At 41.9% G+C, this 17,624-nt stretch overlaps 1 protein-coding gene across 1 annotated transcript; it reads left to right on the top strand.

Moving 5' to 3' along the window:
- The first annotated feature begins 78 nt into the window (after positions 1 to 78).
- Positions 79 to 17,256, top strand: LOC117491207 (hepatocyte growth factor). The gene is made up of 18 exons (XM_034141065.1): positions 79 to 207; positions 1,390 to 1,549; positions 1,800 to 1,912; positions 2,528 to 2,642; positions 4,485 to 4,633; positions 6,037 to 6,157; positions 7,335 to 7,453; positions 9,167 to 9,332; positions 9,416 to 9,549; positions 11,026 to 11,119; positions 12,347 to 12,477; positions 13,187 to 13,216; positions 13,751 to 13,856; positions 14,397 to 14,471; positions 14,690 to 14,839; positions 14,942 to 15,048; positions 15,504 to 15,646; positions 16,171 to 17,256. Exons 1-18 carry the CDS (start codon positions 159 to 161, stop codon positions 16,348 to 16,350), a joined length of 2,142 nt encoding a protein of 713 aa, XP_033996956.1. The 5' UTR covers positions 79 to 158; the 3' UTR covers positions 16,351 to 17,256.
- Positions 17,257 to 17,624: the final 368 nt, after the last annotated feature.

Raw genomic sequence — 17,624 nt, forward strand, 5'->3', positions numbered from 1 at the left:
GGGGGGAGGAAGGGAGGGAAGGAGGCGAGGAAGTACTTAGAGAGGAGACGCATCATCTGTGCAGTGGTAGAAGCAACATCTCCTGGTTGCAGTCCGACAGCACAGCAAGCAGCATATTCAATTTTTATTTTCTGAAACAGTTCCTCTGTGACGCGACGATGTGGATTTACAAGCTCATGTTCGGACTCTTCGTCATTTCTTGTTCTGGTAAGTTTTGACTAAACCGTTCTGCTCCGTAACGTCTGCCACTGACTGGAGCTGGTGCCAGAACACGTTGCTTTGCGCTTTGTGCGAAAGGACTGTCAAACTTGTGGGAGGCTTTAAAATGACTTTATCATGTTCGGCTGTGTACTGCATACCATCGCTATCAGTCACTTGGTTAGTTTAAGTGACTCTTAGTCTTGAGAACATTTATTTAATTGGCCATTCCTGGAAGAAATATGAAAGCGATGTCTTCATCATTCCTGAGTAGCAGGGCTTTTTAAAACTCAACTCTTGCTGAGTGAACGTAATGCAACCATGCACTCAGTGCCACCGCGCACCGCATGGACGCGTTAATAATATGAATATTATATGAATGGATCACAAGATTAATAAACATTCTACGTCAAGTGAGTAGAAACAATCCACTTTCTCACGACCCGTCTTTAAGTCATCCTGTAGTGCGATTTTGCAGCCCAGTGCTCATAGGCACTCAGGCAGAGAAACTGCTGAGACAGTGAACTCTGCTACCCTCAGATCACAAACACCAGCTCTGGGGTTGTTTATGACACGTGATTCCAAGAACCGATGGGCACTTTTCCAACAGAAACCCCACTTTGTTTATGTTATGTTATTTTTGGTGTTATTCAAAGGTATTAGATCAAGTGAAGTGCATGTAGGCAGAACTTTAAGATATGTAGGAGGAGGATAAATTCGTTTTCTGACTAAATTTAAATGTCTTGCTCTGATTTGCAGAGTTGCAGGGATCTGCCAATAACTTGGGCAACATACAGATACAAAATTGAGTGTTTATGTGTGTTTATGAGTCTGTTGATTTATAACAGTTATATCAGTCTAATTGACACATTGCATGCTCTTGCACAGTGTTCTCAGTCGAAATGCAATAATTAGCAGATTATCCATGATGTCTCCCAGACCAAAGAGAAGTGTTTTCTATAATGCATGTCTATTCATCAATTATTAGTATTAGCACTTTCAATGTAAAACTCAATTCAGTGTTTATTTTCTCATATTATCTAATAGTCCTAATAAAAGTAAAACATCAATAAAGTATGTAGACTTTCTTGTTGTAATGATGAGTTCAGTATGTTATTGTCATCAGGCCACAGGGTTTATGATGGCAGACTAGTTGAACATGCTGCTGACATGTTATGTAACTGTGTTAAGAGGGCAGAAGAAACGCTCTCCAGGACTACCAGAAGACAGATGGTTTGCGACTGGTTGTCGAGTCTCCGGATTCCTCCCACCTGACCAAAAGCAAGAAAATAAGCATGGCAAAGTGTGCCAAAGCCTGTAGCCGTAACAAAAGATTACCTTTCAGCTGCAGGTATGTCTACACTCTCAGAACATATTTAATGTAGTCTCCAACACTGTGAATGAATGGCTTTCAGTGCAAAGAGAGTTAAGTGGTACTAATGTTCCTCAATTACATGTTCCACATGTAAAATCCATTTGTTGTCCTAGCTTGTTAAGCAGTCAATCTAACTGCTCTGTAACAGCTGTGTTAACTGCCCTGACTTGATGTACTTCACTCTTTCTCTGTTCTCTGTCCCTCCTTTCCTTTCCTTATTCTCCAGAGCGTTCCTCTATGATCATAAAAACAGGAAATGCCAGTGGCTGCCGTTCGACAGGAACTCACCAGGAGTTCAGAGCCAACAGGATTTCAACTACCAACTGTATCAAAAGAAAGGTGAACTATATTGTTACATCTTCATTCTCAATCAGCTGATACTAAAGTGCTGCCCCCACTGTTACAATTCCATCAGAAAGTAACTATTTCTGCCACTTGAAATTAGCAGCGTTGCTTTAATGTACTCCATGTTGTGTTAATGAAACATTTTAAACCATGTGAATACCTATTTTGAGTGATTTCCTAAATTGCAATTCCTTAAGAGAGCATGTGAAGGAAGGGCAAGGAGTCAGGACCGTTGTTGTGTTTATTGTGTCGCAGCATATTATGGTTCATTTTCTGTCATTAAGTTTGTGTAAACGCTGGAAACCCCCATCCCACTTCTCTCTGACTGACCACAACAGTGAACATGCAAGCTGTGTAGACTATTTTAATGGATCCAAGTGTTTTGCAGAAGATTAGGAAAACAGATTTGGCTTTTGGCATTGCTGTGTCCTTGTTAAGCTGAGCATTATAGCTGAACATCTTCTGTCTGTTTTCCTCATCATCCATACTGGCTCTGCGTACACAACACTGGAATCAGATTGTTGGCTCATCTCACTAACTCACTGTGTTTCTGTCATCTTGTCTTTCTGTCTCCATCTCGCCTCCTCTCTCTTTCTGACTCTCGTTCAGACTATGTGAGGGAGTGCATTGTGGGTACAGGTCAGAGCTACAGGGGACGGAGGTCGGTGACAGTGAGCGGGATCCTGTGCCAAGCCTGGGCCTCTCCTATTCCTCATGAGCACAAGTAAGAATCTGACACACTTTTTACCACAATGTCAAACAAGTAGTGCTAAAGCTGCTTCTTACTGTTAGTATTGGTCAGTGATGCAATTAGCTAGTAGCCAGGGGCTAGACTGTATGTGTCTGTGTGTGTATATGAGTATGATATATTAGGGGTTGATTAGGCTCCTGGGAGCAGTCATTCATCAGAACTGACCTCATTGTAACGCTTTACAGAGTCACAGATCATTTCCTGCTCCAGCCCTACTGTTTATCTAGGTGTGTGTGTGTGTGTGGTGTGTGTGTGTGTGTGTGTGTGTGTGTGTGTGTGTGTGTGTGTGTGTGTGTGTGTGTGTGTGTGTGTGTGTGTGTGTGTGTGTGTGTGTGTGTGTGGTTGTATTTTACTGGGATTAGGATCCTATCTAATATGCAGCTTTTAGTTAAGCTTTGTGTACATCCCGCAGCCAAATTTCAAGATAAAGCTCATTTTGAAATGCTCGGGCATACTTTTTGATGCAGTGTGCCTCCCAATCGAAAGACGAACACAGAGTGTAATGACAAAAGATGCAATTGAAGTACAGCCTTCTATAGAATTATGAAAGCTTAATTAACACAAATTGTTAGTAGCAACAAGATGAATTTGTTTATTCTTTACAAAATGTCTAATAAAGTATTATGTATCATAATGAGTGTATTCGAAATGTAACTTATCTGAAAAGGAGGCTATTAAAGTTTCTGAAACACGACATATAAAACGAATGACATGCAGTCCGAATCTTGTTGGATCAACTTTGTTGAAATAAAAATGACTGCAAACTGTTTTTTCAAGTGAACACAGCAAAAACAACCAGTAAAAGAATAACTACGTTTATCAATTGTCAGATATTAATATCCATCAGAGAACCTAACAAATGAAACATACAACTCATCTTAGACCTTTATTATATTTGAACCAAATGCTACCTCCTTCCTTCTCCCCTTGTCGCTTCTGGGAGGTATTAAATGACTTTGAAAGGCTTTGTAGTGAGATGTCGAATCAAAGAGGGCAGTGTACGTTTGTACCTAAAGTGAACCTGCTTTATCAGTCTGCTATTAATGTCTCTGTAGATCGGGTAATTGAACCCAGCCGCTTTGTATGTTTTATCAGTCAGCTTACAGGCATGGGAAACTCTGACACACACACACACACACACACACACACACACACACACACACACACACACACACACACACACACACACACACACACACACACACACACACACACACACACACACACACACACACACAGAACAAATTGCATTTGTATCTGTGATAGCCTTCTACTCTTCTTTGATTGTCCAGCAAACTCCTTCTCATTTCTTTCCCTGTCATTCCTAATTCCACTTCAGAATGTTATCTTTTTATCGTCATGGGAAGAAATTCAGCTTGACTCAAAGACTGCACTACAGTATGTCCATCTTCTCAACTGGTGACCACAGCCATATGCTAGCCTGATGTAGAAGATATGAGTCATTTGTCAGTGTGTTTACATTACATTCAGAACCAGCCTCATTCAAAACTAACATTGCTTCTACATTATAATGTGTTTTCTGTCATTATTAACATCTTGTGATCAACAGTTTGACCTTTATGCATAGCAGTCAATTATTTGTACAGTTGGTAATGTTCACTGGTCATGTTTACAGCCAGGTTTCAGCCATCAGAGATAAACAGCAGCTGTCTCATAAATGAGGAGAGGATTCGGTCAAAGCTATGTAAAGAGAAACCGAAACTGTGACCTTGAGTTTCTTTGCTCTTCATGCCAGCTGAATATTTCTCTAAGTACATGTGTCTGATTGTGTAACTACGGCTCTGCTCTTCACAGATTCATGTCTAAGAAATTCAGGAAGAAGGACCTCAGGGAAAACTTCTGTCGCAACCCAGACAACTCCACCGTTGGACCATGGTGCTTTACCACTGACCCCAGCCCACACCTCAGACACCAGGAGTGTGGTATACCACAGTGTTCACAGGGTAGGCCACACACACAAAGACACACACACTCACGTACACAAAATATGTCTTAAATCTTAAAATAATGCCCATTCCTTGTTGCAAATTGCCCTACCAATTGAGGCTTGATTGTCTGAAATGAGTTGCTGCAAATTAAGCAATCATGTAGTTCCTTAAACTAAGCAAAGCTGGCTCTTACAGTGCTCCGCTCTACATCTGTGTGTGACCATGTGTGGTGGGGCACAGGTTTTCTGTATTTGCTGAGACCAGCTGTAGCCGTTTCCAGGTCTGTGGTTCAGTTTAAGCTGTCCACTCTCATTCCATCAGGTCCAGGATTGGTAAATAGTTTGAACCTTAAGAGGCTGATGCTGGAATGTTAGAGGATATTAATCCCCCTGTCGTCTCCTATAGATACATTGTTAGCTATTTCATCCATCCCTGTGGCACACTTAAAAGGCAACTACTTTTTTGAGTCATAGGTCTGTAGAGGTAAAACTTGTAATGAAGGAAAAGTGCTTTCCACCGCAGCCTCTATGTTAAATCACAGAATATTACTGTCAGGCACTGATATCACGCTGAAGAAAGGCCTGATAATGACCTTATCTCATTCCTTGGGATTTGTTCTGTCAGAAGGGTTTCCTCTGCATGTATGCCACTGGATCAGCTTAATAAGGAACCAGACCGAGGCTCGATAAGAGTGCGGGAATTCTTCCTGCTTTCAAACTCACATATGGTGTCCTGCTGCTTTATCAGAAGTTAAACAGACCAAGATAATTACTTTTTATCTTGAAATATAGCCTTTGTTAATTCTGAAGAAAATGACATGAAATGTTTCTCCAGAAATTAGCTGGTCATAATAGGAAACATACACACAAAACATGGCGTGCACAAACAAACATACGCATGCAGTCAGTTGAAGTAAGTGTGCTCGGTCATGATAGCAGTGGACTCATAAACATCTGCTTCTAATCTGCATGCACTCTGTTGTTTACACTAGATGGTGAGTCCTAGTCACCATGCAAAACACGGTGCCTTCTAGACATCAAAGAGATAATGGGCATCATTAGTGTGACACATATTATGTGCATCCAAACACAAGTGTACATGTGTGAACTTAAGGTAGATTTATGAAATATTTAACTGTATTCCCTTTTCTGAGTTTATTGCTTTGTCCCACTGCGTTACAACCAAAAGTATCATGATTTATCTAAGGCTCTTTTTAAGTGAATTTTTAGTAGTTTGATTCTGTATTTCTCTAAGCTGTTGCTCTATGTCTTTGTGGATGTGGTCGTCTATGTGTGTGTGTGTGTGTGTGTGTGTGTGTGTGGGTGTGTTTGTGTGTGTGTGTGTGTGTGTGTGTGTGTGTGTGTGTGTGTGTGTGTGTGTGTGTGTGTGTGTGTGTGTGTGTGTGTGTGTGTGTGTAGTTGAATGTATGCACTGTAATGGGGAAGATTACAGAGGACCCATGGACCACACAGAGAGTGGAAAGGAATGCCAGCGCTGGGACCTGGATGATCCGCACAAACACCTGCACCACCACAAGAGGTAACACACACACACACACGCACACGCACACGCACACGCACGCACTCACGCACGCACGCACGCACACACACACACACACACACACACACACACACACACACACGCACGCACGCACGCACGCACACACACACACACACACCACACACACACACACACACACACACACACACACACACACACACACACACACACACACACACACACAGTATCACTCAGCATTACACTAAATCGTACATGCTCCATCAAGCTTAAGCCCACCCACATGGATACACATAATTTAAATGCACAAAGCATGAGAATACTTTATGTAGTAATAATTTCACGCAATAATTTCAGAATAATAGTGATTTACAGTCAGCCAGTGTGCCTTTCCCTGAACGAATGCCAGCAGAATCCAGTGTGTAATTGTGTGTTTTTAGCAGCAATGATCTGGAAAAACTCTTGACTCCCACTTTATTGGCCCAAATTAGTTGAAACTTTTAAAAGATTTAAAAACAGACTTGTGTCTAGCAGTAATAATAATGATACGGTATTATACATATCTTAGGGATCACCAGGTTTCCGGCTGTATTAGTATTCCTTACTGTCCTTGGTTGTCTAGGCGTGTCTGCTTTCTGTGTCAGGAGAGTGTTCCAGCTAGTCACATGGCAGGTGGTCTGGATAAGTGTGTACTCGTTAACACATCCTTAATCATCCCAGTGTTTGTGTAAACCAGGTCCCAGACTGCTCATAGCACTCACATAATGAGTGGGTCCCATAGCCTGATACAGCACGCCTGGAGGCTGGAGGCCTGAAGGGATGTGGGACTGTGGGATGAATTACTGTAGAACACCTGTACTGGTGCAACCTATTATCTTCAACTATCCCCTGAGCTCAGAACAGATTTACAGATGGAGTCCTCTCACCGTTCCAGCTATTAATGCTTCCGTTGCGTGCAACACTTTTGTGAATTGTCTCACCACTTCTATTCTGTTCTCCCAAGAATTGAGAAGGGAAATGGAAATATGATTTCCCTTTCAGGCACCTCTGGGCTTTGAGAAACGTGACACATACTGAACTTCAAGTCAGAGATTTGTGGGCCAAGTAACAGTTTGATGGTTGTTTTGTTCTATGGGTTTCACTCTTATATCGCTATTGTCTATACATAATAATTTTTTTCCTGCATGTTTTGCATTAGGTACCCTGACAAGGGCCTGGATGATAACTACTGTAGGAACCCAGACGGACGCCACAGACCCTGGTGCTTTACCACAGATCCAAACACACCCTGGGAGTACTGCAACATCAAAGTTTGTGGTAGGCATGCATGTGTGTTTGTTTGTGCGTGGTTAAGATGTCATGCATGTTAAGTAGAAGTCTATGTATGTCTGTGCGGGGGTGTGTTTGTGTTTTTTACAGGCCCACGAAGTGTGACTGACGGCACCAGTATTTACAACTTCCTGTACCTTTCATTTTACCACTCCTCTCCCACTCACTTGCTGATACTAAGGAAAACACACACACACACACACACACACACACACACACACACACACACACACACACACACACACACACACACACACACACACACACACACACACACACACACACAGTTCCCCTCTTTAGTTTGGCTCTCTGTTATGTCTTCTCTAATAGCCAAAGTGTTTATTTTCCCCCTGCACCACTGGACTGCTGTTTATTGTTCTATGCCAGCTCTTATGTGCGTTGGTCAAACTGCTCTGCTCAGTTACTGCTTCACATTAACCTCCTGTTACACACACAGACACAACACCAGGCTCACACACACACTACAAGCAGATCGCTTTCATTATATCTTATACACTTAGGGAAAGCAGTGTGATTGATGCGTAAGAGCAAGGTGTATGTGTCATATCTGGCTTCTTATTCTGGGTGTCAATGCAATGTAGCACATCAGCAGATACATGCTCTTTGGTGACCTATAATCAGTGACGAGTGGCTGAGAAAACCTCAAGAACACAAAACAAAGAGAGCAAAGCATTGGTGTTATTGTTGGGCTCAGCTTCTTTCTCTTGGGTCGGGGACTGGTCTGTTTTTCTGCAAGAATCATCAGCAGTCCTGGCACAATGTTTACTAGATGGCACTCCTCCATGTGGACCCAGTGATTCACTATTCCCCCCTTCTTTTCCCTCTCTAAATAGTATGTCCCCCTCCTCGATCCCTCCACCTCTCTCTGTCTCTCTCTTTCTCTGATATGGGGGTTTGTTGGGAACAGACCAAGTTTACGACCCAGTTGGTCTTAATCAAAACAAGGCAGCGAGAGCAGAGAGGAGAGAGACAAAGTGTTCTTGTGTCAAGGCCGGCTATTTTGTTTACTGTCACAACTAGTGCATATCTATTTTTAGACACATTGTATGGACACAAAATGCCTTTTTTTAGAGTCTTGAATATGAGCCACTTTACAGATTTTTGTTTATAACCACGCACAACGTTCAGGCTAATGAACCCTTGCAACTCGTGCGTAATGAGCAGCCCTTAAAAAAAGTAGGGCAGATAAGATTTCATGCCTTGCTCTTGCAATTTCTGGTCATTTCAGCCTCATTATAGTGTGTTTTCTAAACTGGAAACATTTGATGTTCTGTGGAAAGCAGGTGGAAAAGACATTTAGGCTGTTTAGATAACTTCTACAACAACATGAAAATAACCAGATAAATGGTGAGAAACTTGAAAAAGAGTGTGCTTACATGGAATTTAACGACTGTTTTTGAATGTGTTTTGCAAAAGAGTGTCATGGCATGCACATGTTTGTTTGTGTGATGTTGAAACACCTTGCATGTTTCACCAATAAACAACAAGGTTTAAAGTCTTAACTACTAAAATAGTTTTTTTATTACCCTATAAAACTTCTACAAGCTTTGGTTGTTTCTTAAGACCTTAATCAAACTATTTCCTTCAACTAGGGTATCCACACAAGCTATGTGTTCGAAAATACGTATTACCTTGACCAAAATCACCCACCCCTCATTGTATTTATTTTTTTGCTCCCAGAAACAACTCCTACAAGTGACGTGGTGGAAACAACCGAGTGTTACCAGGGCAGAGGAGAGGGTTACAGGGGGACGGTAGACGTGTTGCCAACTGGACTCATCTGCCAACGTTGGGACTCTCAGTATCCCCATAACCACACATTCATACCTCAAGCCTACCCCTGCAAGTGAGTCAGACACCATCCACTCACTCACCCACCTGCATTCACTTATATCCGAGCAGATTACAGCATGTCTCTGTGTTTTCCAGGGACTTGAGAGAAAACTACTGCCGGAATCCAGATGGCCGAGAATTCCCATGGTGCTTCACTACAGACCCAAGAGTCCGCACCACGTTCTGCACCAACATCCCTCAGTGCGGCACCCGAAACAAGCCTGGCAGCGGTGAGAGACTCTACACAGCTTTATTTGATGCCCAAAACAGCAAGGAGATAGCTTATTTTACATCCCAACCAGAGAAAATGTCTATATCTTCATATTTGGTGGATGAGTGCACAGGAGACCCAGCTACCACACATATTGGTTTGTAACCACGTATTCTCCGTCCCCCCGGAGCACTTTAGCCCTAAAGGACTGTGGGAAGGGCTGACCACCCCACCTCACATAACAAACTCTGACAGCAGCTCACGATCGTCAGGTCTCCCCGGACAGTGAAAGATGGAGTGGAAGGATTAGTGCTGGATGGGAGTTTTTCTGGGGTAGCAAGAGATATTCAAGTCAAAGATTTAGATCTATGGCTGAGTACACACATTTAAATTTCCCAAGAGATCTTAGGAACATGTCTTTGAAAATAAGTCGCCTTGCATTGGGACTATAAACCCCTTCTGAGGTTGGATTGTGGTCCACCCTTGAGGGTTGAATATGTTCTCATATAGGAATGAGTTTAACAGTTAGAAAGAGCTTCAAACCCTTATTTATGACCTGGGTCTTAGGGCATCATTGTGGGCAACTTATTTGTATTCCCAGCTCAATATAATGTAGATCCAATAATAGCTTAGAATCTGAGGGATGTTTTTATTTTTCTGCATTTAATTGCCTAGTTTTTTTCCTAAAAGTGTGTTGTATGGCAAAAGGCGCTTTCACACCGGAGTACTTTTCCCCGTACTTTTCCCGTTTAGTTCCGATAGTTCCTGGGATTTTGCGTTCACACCAAAAAGAGAACTTAGTTCATGAGAACTTTTACCCCCTTTGTAGTGCCTGCTAGAGAGCAGGTACTTTCCTGGGGAGAAAAAAGTTCCAATTTCTGATTGGCTGGGCGAATTGCAAACCACGCCCCGTAAAACTCTGAAACGTTTTTTGAAGCCGCCATTGTATTTGCTGGCATTAGCATTATTAGCATTAGCATTAGCCCCGCGCACCAACGGAGAGAGAATAACTTATGGCAACACAAAAAAAAACATTGGAGCGGTGGAGTGATGAGGAGGTGTCGGCGTTCTGACGATTTACTCGGAAGGCTTCAGAGTCCCAGCAGCTTCTACTGAAGCCAGTCCCCAACTCCGGGGACTTCCGGCCGGGGACTTCGGGTGGCAGTATACGCCGTGAAGTTGTTTGCGGCCTGCCAGTAAACCCAAAGCAGAAGAAGAAGAAGTGACGTCAGCGGCTTAATTTGCCTAATCTTCCCTCAGGGAATGTATTTCGGTGTGAACGCGATCGGCTCTTAGTTCCATGGGGGTACTAAGTGCTGGGAACTAAGTACGGCAAAGTACTTGGTGTGAAAGCGGCTAAATACTGCACAAACAAGTTTATAGGTTTATAGAAGTACTGCAGAATACTGCCTATTGTGCTTTTAGTTTTTATTGTATTTTTACATACACAAAGTGTGCCTGTCTCATTTAATTTCTTCTTTGTGTCCAAATACAGACTGCTATGAAGGTTTTGGAGAGAATTACCAGGAAGAACAGTCGAGGACTAGATCAAACCTGCCCTGTACTCCCTGGAGAGACCACAGCAACAGGTTAGCCCATTGGACCCTGCTTCTTTCTTACCTAATAACTTTTCCAAACTCCGTCTATGATGTAATAAACATACCTTCACCTTCAATAAACTGAGACAAGCTCCTCTTCCTAAAGAAGATATCAAGATGTCCCACAGCTGTAGTACTGTACATGTAACCCTTCAGAGAGAGTGATATGGTGTAGTTTTTTTTTTAAAGATAAATGGGATCGGAGTAATCACTGTTTTTACGAGCAGAACAATTACTATATCCATGGGTTAAAGAGCAGACATTATTGAAAAATGAAGTCTTTGTGAAACAAGTTTATGCATGAAATCATCAGCGTGCAGCAAAATGGGTCTGTGTTATCGAGAACCATGTGTGCGAACCTGAGATGCGGTGGTTAAAGCAAGGGAGCGCCCTATTATTGACCTCTAGTTACGACTTATTGTTGTTAGCGGATCAAGTCAGGCCTCTTTTTCTCGGAGGAGAAAACGGCTCCTGCGGGTGCTGTGACTAGCCTCTGAAGCATCTCCTAATGGCTAGAGAGGTTGGAGAAGTGTTTCCCTGAAGATGACCTAACTCAGCAGGAATGACTCCAAGTGATAATTTAGCTGGGGGATATACACTTCACTTCTAACCCTTGACCCCAAAGCCCTCCTCTGCAGGAACACTTCAAAAGCCGATCATTTCCATGGCTTGGCTCCTGCCTAGGGGTCTAAGGTCAGGGTTAAGGAGTAACAGTGAGAGCTGGCAGTTGAGCTAGCTGTGAGGAACACAGCGCACTCTTGATCGCTGTGATTTGGTACTCAAATATGTTTCCATTCTCCTTTACCATTCTTAAATGTAGCATTCAAGAAATTCAAAGTGGGAAAATATTAGTTTTTTTAAACAATGACGAGAATACCCAAAAGTGGGATAAGTCTGCATGAGCAAGTATAAGATAAGTGAGTATAAGTGAGTGCATACTGTCCCAGTGAGTAATCCCTTGCAAATCACCTCCCTATCGTGTCCAGAGGGACAAAGTCCACACAGCTGTTTAGTTTGACTGTCCAGATAATATCTGGCAAAATGTGTTCAGCTTTTACTAATGGTGATAAATCACCAGCAAATCTTTTTTACTTTAATCAACCGCTGGATTAAATCCTCAAAGAGAGCAAAACTAATCCTTTTGTATTTATAATTATGTTTTGGGCTTACTGAGTGTTGATGAAACATACGTTATTGTATCTTTTTCTGTGTGTCCAGTGGTGAGAGGGGCATGCTGACGGCTGGTCTGGAGGGAAACTACTGCAGGAACCCTGATAAAGACAAACATGGCCCCTGGTGTTACACCAACAACTCTGCCATTCCCTGGGACTACTGCAATGTAAAGCCATGTAAGTGCACAAGTGTACATACAAGCTTCACACAATGACACAAGGAAACACTATGGTACTGGTCAACAATCTGAGACTGTGAAATTGAAAGTTTTTCATTCATCTTGGTCCAAGACGCATGTAGCTTGGATGTGTTTTCGCTCTATCTGGTTGTATGTGCACACACACACACACACACACACACACACACACACACACACACACACACACACACACACACCCTTTATTTGCAGTGTGTAGATCTGTCTACACTTGCAGGTCAGTGTGTGTAAGAGACAATTCACATCTCATAATCAGAAAGATATGGGAGGGTTCCCCCTAACTTTTTCCACATGGACGAAGAGCAAGCGGCATCATGACTGTGTGTGTGTGTGTGTGTGTGTGTGTGTGTGTGTGTGTGTGTGTGTGTGTGTGTGTGTGTGTGTGTGTGTGTGTGTGTGTGTGTGTGAATGATAATGTCAACAAATAAGTGTAACATTGATGTTTACTTTCACAGACTACAATAGGACAGTCTATGCAAACATATACTAACTGTCTTATGGTCCTTTTAGAATTGTCACATTCAATCAAAGCCTTTCTGATAACAAAAATAATAGTCGTGACAAACCCTAGTGGCCAGTATGACATGTGCACCTCTTTTAAGGTTTCTCCTTATCTTGTATCTGGAAATATTCCCTGATCCCTCGTTTGTCTCCACTTCTTCCTGCAGGTGATGCTTCGCAGAACACCATTCCACTGGGTGAGTGTTTCTTTGTGTCTGTCTGTGTTGAGTGGCTCAGCTGCTGATCTGTACATGACAGCCTCCAAGGAAAGACATCATTTAGTCCTTTTTATGTCCAGCTATTATAGTACATAATGCAGGACATTAAGTTGTCATGCTGGCATCTGTTTCCTTGTATCTGTATAAGTCGTGTGTGTGTGTGTGTGTGTGTGTGTTGGACTTAATTTTCTTCACATAATAACTCAAGAACAGAGAATAAACCCTTGATCTCTTTATATGGAGCTCAAATGACACCCATGTGTCGTATGCGCATATTCAATAATGACCTTAATTGATGACCTTACAAGAATGATGCTTATGTTTTATATATACTAATGATGATTATAGCGGATCATTAAGCAGCTCAAGCACCTTTTGTATTGCAACTGTGTAAATATTATGTAATTAACTACAGTATGTCTCTGCCTGCAAATGCATAATTATGATATCAATTAGATGCATTTGATATGACATTTGGTATATCAAAATATGTCTGTGTGTCTTTCTTTCCAGGTGAGCTATCCTCTGTGGGGTGTTTTGTCCATAAAACAACCAGGATCGTGGGAGGAGGTCCGGTGGGCATATCAGACGGCAGCTGGATGGTCAGCATACAGAGAGGGTACGCCGCTGCGTTTAATATTCTTCACATTGTTCTCTACCACTGAAGAAGAACAGTAGGCCGTGCTGCTTAGACCACTTTTGAATTCAAAACAAATGTTTCTTCTTTTTCTCTTTTCTTTGCGGTGGAGGGTTCATATGCTATTACAGATGCACTTTTTACAGTAGTATAAGATACAGTAGTAGCATTGATGCCACACATGTTTATTCAGTCAGAAGGTTCATAGATCGAGAATACATTTGAATAGAAGAAGACAACTACCTGTTGTAAAGGGAGATTTTTAATTGAAAGCCCACAATTTATTTGTTCAATCTTCTTTTTTCCAAACAATGAAAGGAAAGAGTCCATCAAGTCACATCTATATTAAATACTGTTTACACTGCAACTGCTTACATAACTGTACACACTGTTGGTCTTGCACTATTCCCCTTTAGAGTTTGATACTGTATGTCATGTTACTCTGGAAATATATTGTATTGGTTTGTGTGCAGTGTTTCACAGCTTTATTTGATTTTGAGTTGTGATATGTGCTCTTTTCAGGTCGCAGCACTGGTGTGGGGGTTCATTAATACGAGAGGAATGGGTACTCACTGACAGACATTGCTTCTCCTCATGGTAACTTCAATGCACTCACTGTCTGTTTAAGTCATTTCTTTCTTTTTGCCTAAACCTTGAACTGTCAGTGCAGTTTCTTTTCTGCTCCTATGTGTTTCCACTGATTCAAGCATAAGTAACTAACTGTCTTCATTTGCTAGTGTCTGTTCCGCTTAGACTGGAGTTTGTAGAGAGCAATAAAAGTGGAATATTTTATTGAGTTTTAACTCTTTCTTCAGTGTTCCAGACCTCAGTGAATATCGGGTGTGGCTGGGAGTCTCAGATCTTCAAGATGGTGCTCCAGACTGGTCCAGGAGACAGGAAGTGAGCATAGCTCATGTGATATGTGGTCCTGAGGGCTCCAGCTTAGCCCTCATAAGGCTGTCCAAGTAAGTATACCTCGTAAAATAATTCCCAAAAATATACTGATATATCTTTTAGTGTTTGATGTTGATCATGCCTTGTTCTTTCTGTATTTTAAAAACTTCCAGGCCTGCCCTTCCTGCAGACAATGTGCATACACTTCAGCTACCCGTGGCTGGGTGCTCCATCCCAGAAGGAAAAATATGTAAAATGTATGGATGGGGCGAAACAAAAGGTACTGATTTTCGCTACAGCTGTTGGTTTTACTCAGGTTTGCAATACATTGCATTTTATTGCATTTCTCCTGCAGCAGTCCTGGAATATTCAGTATATTCTGCAGAGGTGAAAAAGTATATTGTAACACAGTCCTCTCTTAAATATTTGGTTACTGCCAGTATAGCTAAGGCCATTTTATTTCTCAACTCTGGGTTAGGGCTGCTTGCTGGGTGGCAGATCAGAGATGATTTATATTTTTAATAAAAGTTAAAATGTGCCATGATTTCTGTATAAACCATTGAGACTTCCCCAATGCTCTTGAAAAAAAGAAGCATGCTAAATATGATACACCACTATATAATACGTATTTGGATCATGCCAAAATATACAATGTCTACTATAAAATGTTGGCACGTCTGTTGCATAAGCTGCAAAACAACAGAGGCAATAAAGTGAAACTTTTAACTCTTTCAGGCACTGGCCATGATGACGTGCTGAAAGCTGTTGACCTGCCCATTGTCAGTAATGTGAGGTGCAGAGAGATGCACAGAGGGAACCTTCACATCACCAACACCAAGATCTGTGCAGGAGGCAGGAGGAATGAAGGAGTGTGTGAGGTAAACTCATTTGTCACATTATTTTTCCCAGTGAGGTGTTATACAATTTAAAAATTGTTTCTGTGATCAAAAAGAGAATCTGACAGTATATATTTGTATAATATTTTCACGCCTTGTTGGTAAGAACTACCAGGCAGCCTTGATACTTTTTGGGTAAAGTAACAGTGCTCAGTGTGAATGTATGAGTGTATTAGTGACTTGGTTGAACACAAAGCTTTTAGAGCTGAGTTTGATCCACATCTCAAACGTTCTTTGAATCCTTGAGCTTTGTATTCAGTCCGTTGTAAATAGAGCAGCTGGAGTGTGTTGCACTAAATTTCATCAGCGATCAAAGCCTTAGTTCTGTGGTTTATAGCTTTAGAGGCTAGCTGTCCGTGTTCACTAACACTGGTGGTGCTGCAAGGCACTGAGAGCTTAAAATGCATTGTGCTTCCATTTAACCCTGTCTTAAATGTAAACTGTGATGATAACCATTTCTCAACCAGCGATGTAAGGAAATGTGTTAACTATTTCTTCTTCTACAGAGGGATTACGGCGGCCCTCTTGTGTGTCAGGACGGTGAGATCAGGGTTATTGTTGGAGTGAGCGTCCATGGCAGAGGCTGCGCTCGGGCAAACCAGCCTGGCATCTTCATCAATGTGCCCTTCTACACACAGTGGATCTACAAGGTGTTCAAACATTACCCTAACCCTGAGACTCAGTAGAGAAGGAAACAGAACCAGGGGACTAAATCAAACGTAGAGCTTCTACTTCTGTAAATACAGCTGTGCTCTCAGGACACCTGGTTTCTATGTTGTTCATGGCCCATAGATCCTTGAGAACCTGATCTGAGCACCGTTAAATGCATGGGGAAACACTGTGATTTAAATACATCATAAACAGATGCTGACTTACTGGTTATTTGATTGAGTTGGGAGCAAACATTTAGTTCCCTACATTTGTAAAGGTTTTTTTCTTTGCAAGCACGGCCACCAGAGTGGTGTGTGTCTGTGGTAATACTCTTGAGTCCTGGCATTACTTGAATGTTAAAACACCAAAGTGCAGTGGTTCAGCAGCTCCTTTTGAAGAGTACATCAATGGGCCACTTAGAAAACAACCCAGTGGTAGGGCAATGTTAAGGGCACTCTTGTCAAGCTTCATGTATCTCCAGGGGGCTTAGATAAAGTGGCCCTCACTGTACATAGTATTTTAATGAGTGTATTTGTGACACTCTAAAGGTTATCTGGGTCTTATAGATCTATGACAAGAGGAATAATGTTGAGGTAGGCAGATAAATGATGTACAGTGTGTTATCTGCGGTTCCAGTTTTCAGCCAAGTTTTCTCTTATAATGATTTCAGCTGTACTAAAAACATGACCATTTTCAGTATTATAATGTTATCACAAAGCCACTGACTGTATATATGAATGTGCTCTTTTCATTCTGTGTAGATGAAAGGAATGTATGGCTTGTCAGCCTATAGGATTTGAAAAAAAAGCAGAAAATGTAACATCAAGTTCTTTCCTCTTTTCAATGTGGAATATTTTCCTCTAAAGCAGTGACAATATAGTGTGGTGTGTGTGTGTGTGTGTGTGTGTGTGTGTGTGTGTGTGTGTGTGTGTGTGTGTGTGTGTGTGCGTGCGTGCGTGCGTGCGTGCGTGCGTGCGTGCGTGCGTGCGTGCGTGCGTTGTGTGTGTGTGTGTGTGTGTGTTTTGAGACTGTGTATGTGTTGTTTAAGCCTGAGCTGAATGAATTATCATCCCCCTGCACTCAGACCTTGGCAGACCTCCAATTTCAATCCACTCTGGATATTAGCGTCACAAAGTCTGTCACTTCAAACTTTGTCATGGAAAAGAAGGGACAGTCTTTGTAACTGCATTGTCTGTAATGAATGCTTCAATGAGATGACTGAATGGCCCTTGGAACAAATTAACACATCTCTTTAAGCAGTGTAAATGATCGAGATGACTCTATATTACAGTGCATTATGTTTTGTACG

The sequence above is a fragment of the Trematomus bernacchii genome, unplaced genomic scaffold (assembly GCF_902827165.1).
Source record: "Trematomus bernacchii unplaced genomic scaffold, fTreBer1.1, whole genome shotgun sequence".
NCBI lineage: Eukaryota > Metazoa > Chordata > Actinopteri > Perciformes > Nototheniidae > Trematomus > Trematomus bernacchii.

Coding starts and splice junctions, on each gene's coding strand:
- LOC117491207 (XM_034141065.1), top strand. CDS start 159: ATGTGGATTTACAAGCTCATGTTCGGACTCTTCGTCATTTCTTGTTCT. Junction 1,913..2,527: donor CCAACTGTATCAAAAGAAAG/GTGAACTATATT, acceptor ACTCTCGTTCAG/ACTATGTGAGGGAGTGCATT. Junction 4,634..6,036: donor TATACCACAGTGTTCACAGG/GTAGGCCACACA, acceptor GTGTGTGTGTAG/TTGAATGTATGCACTGTAAT.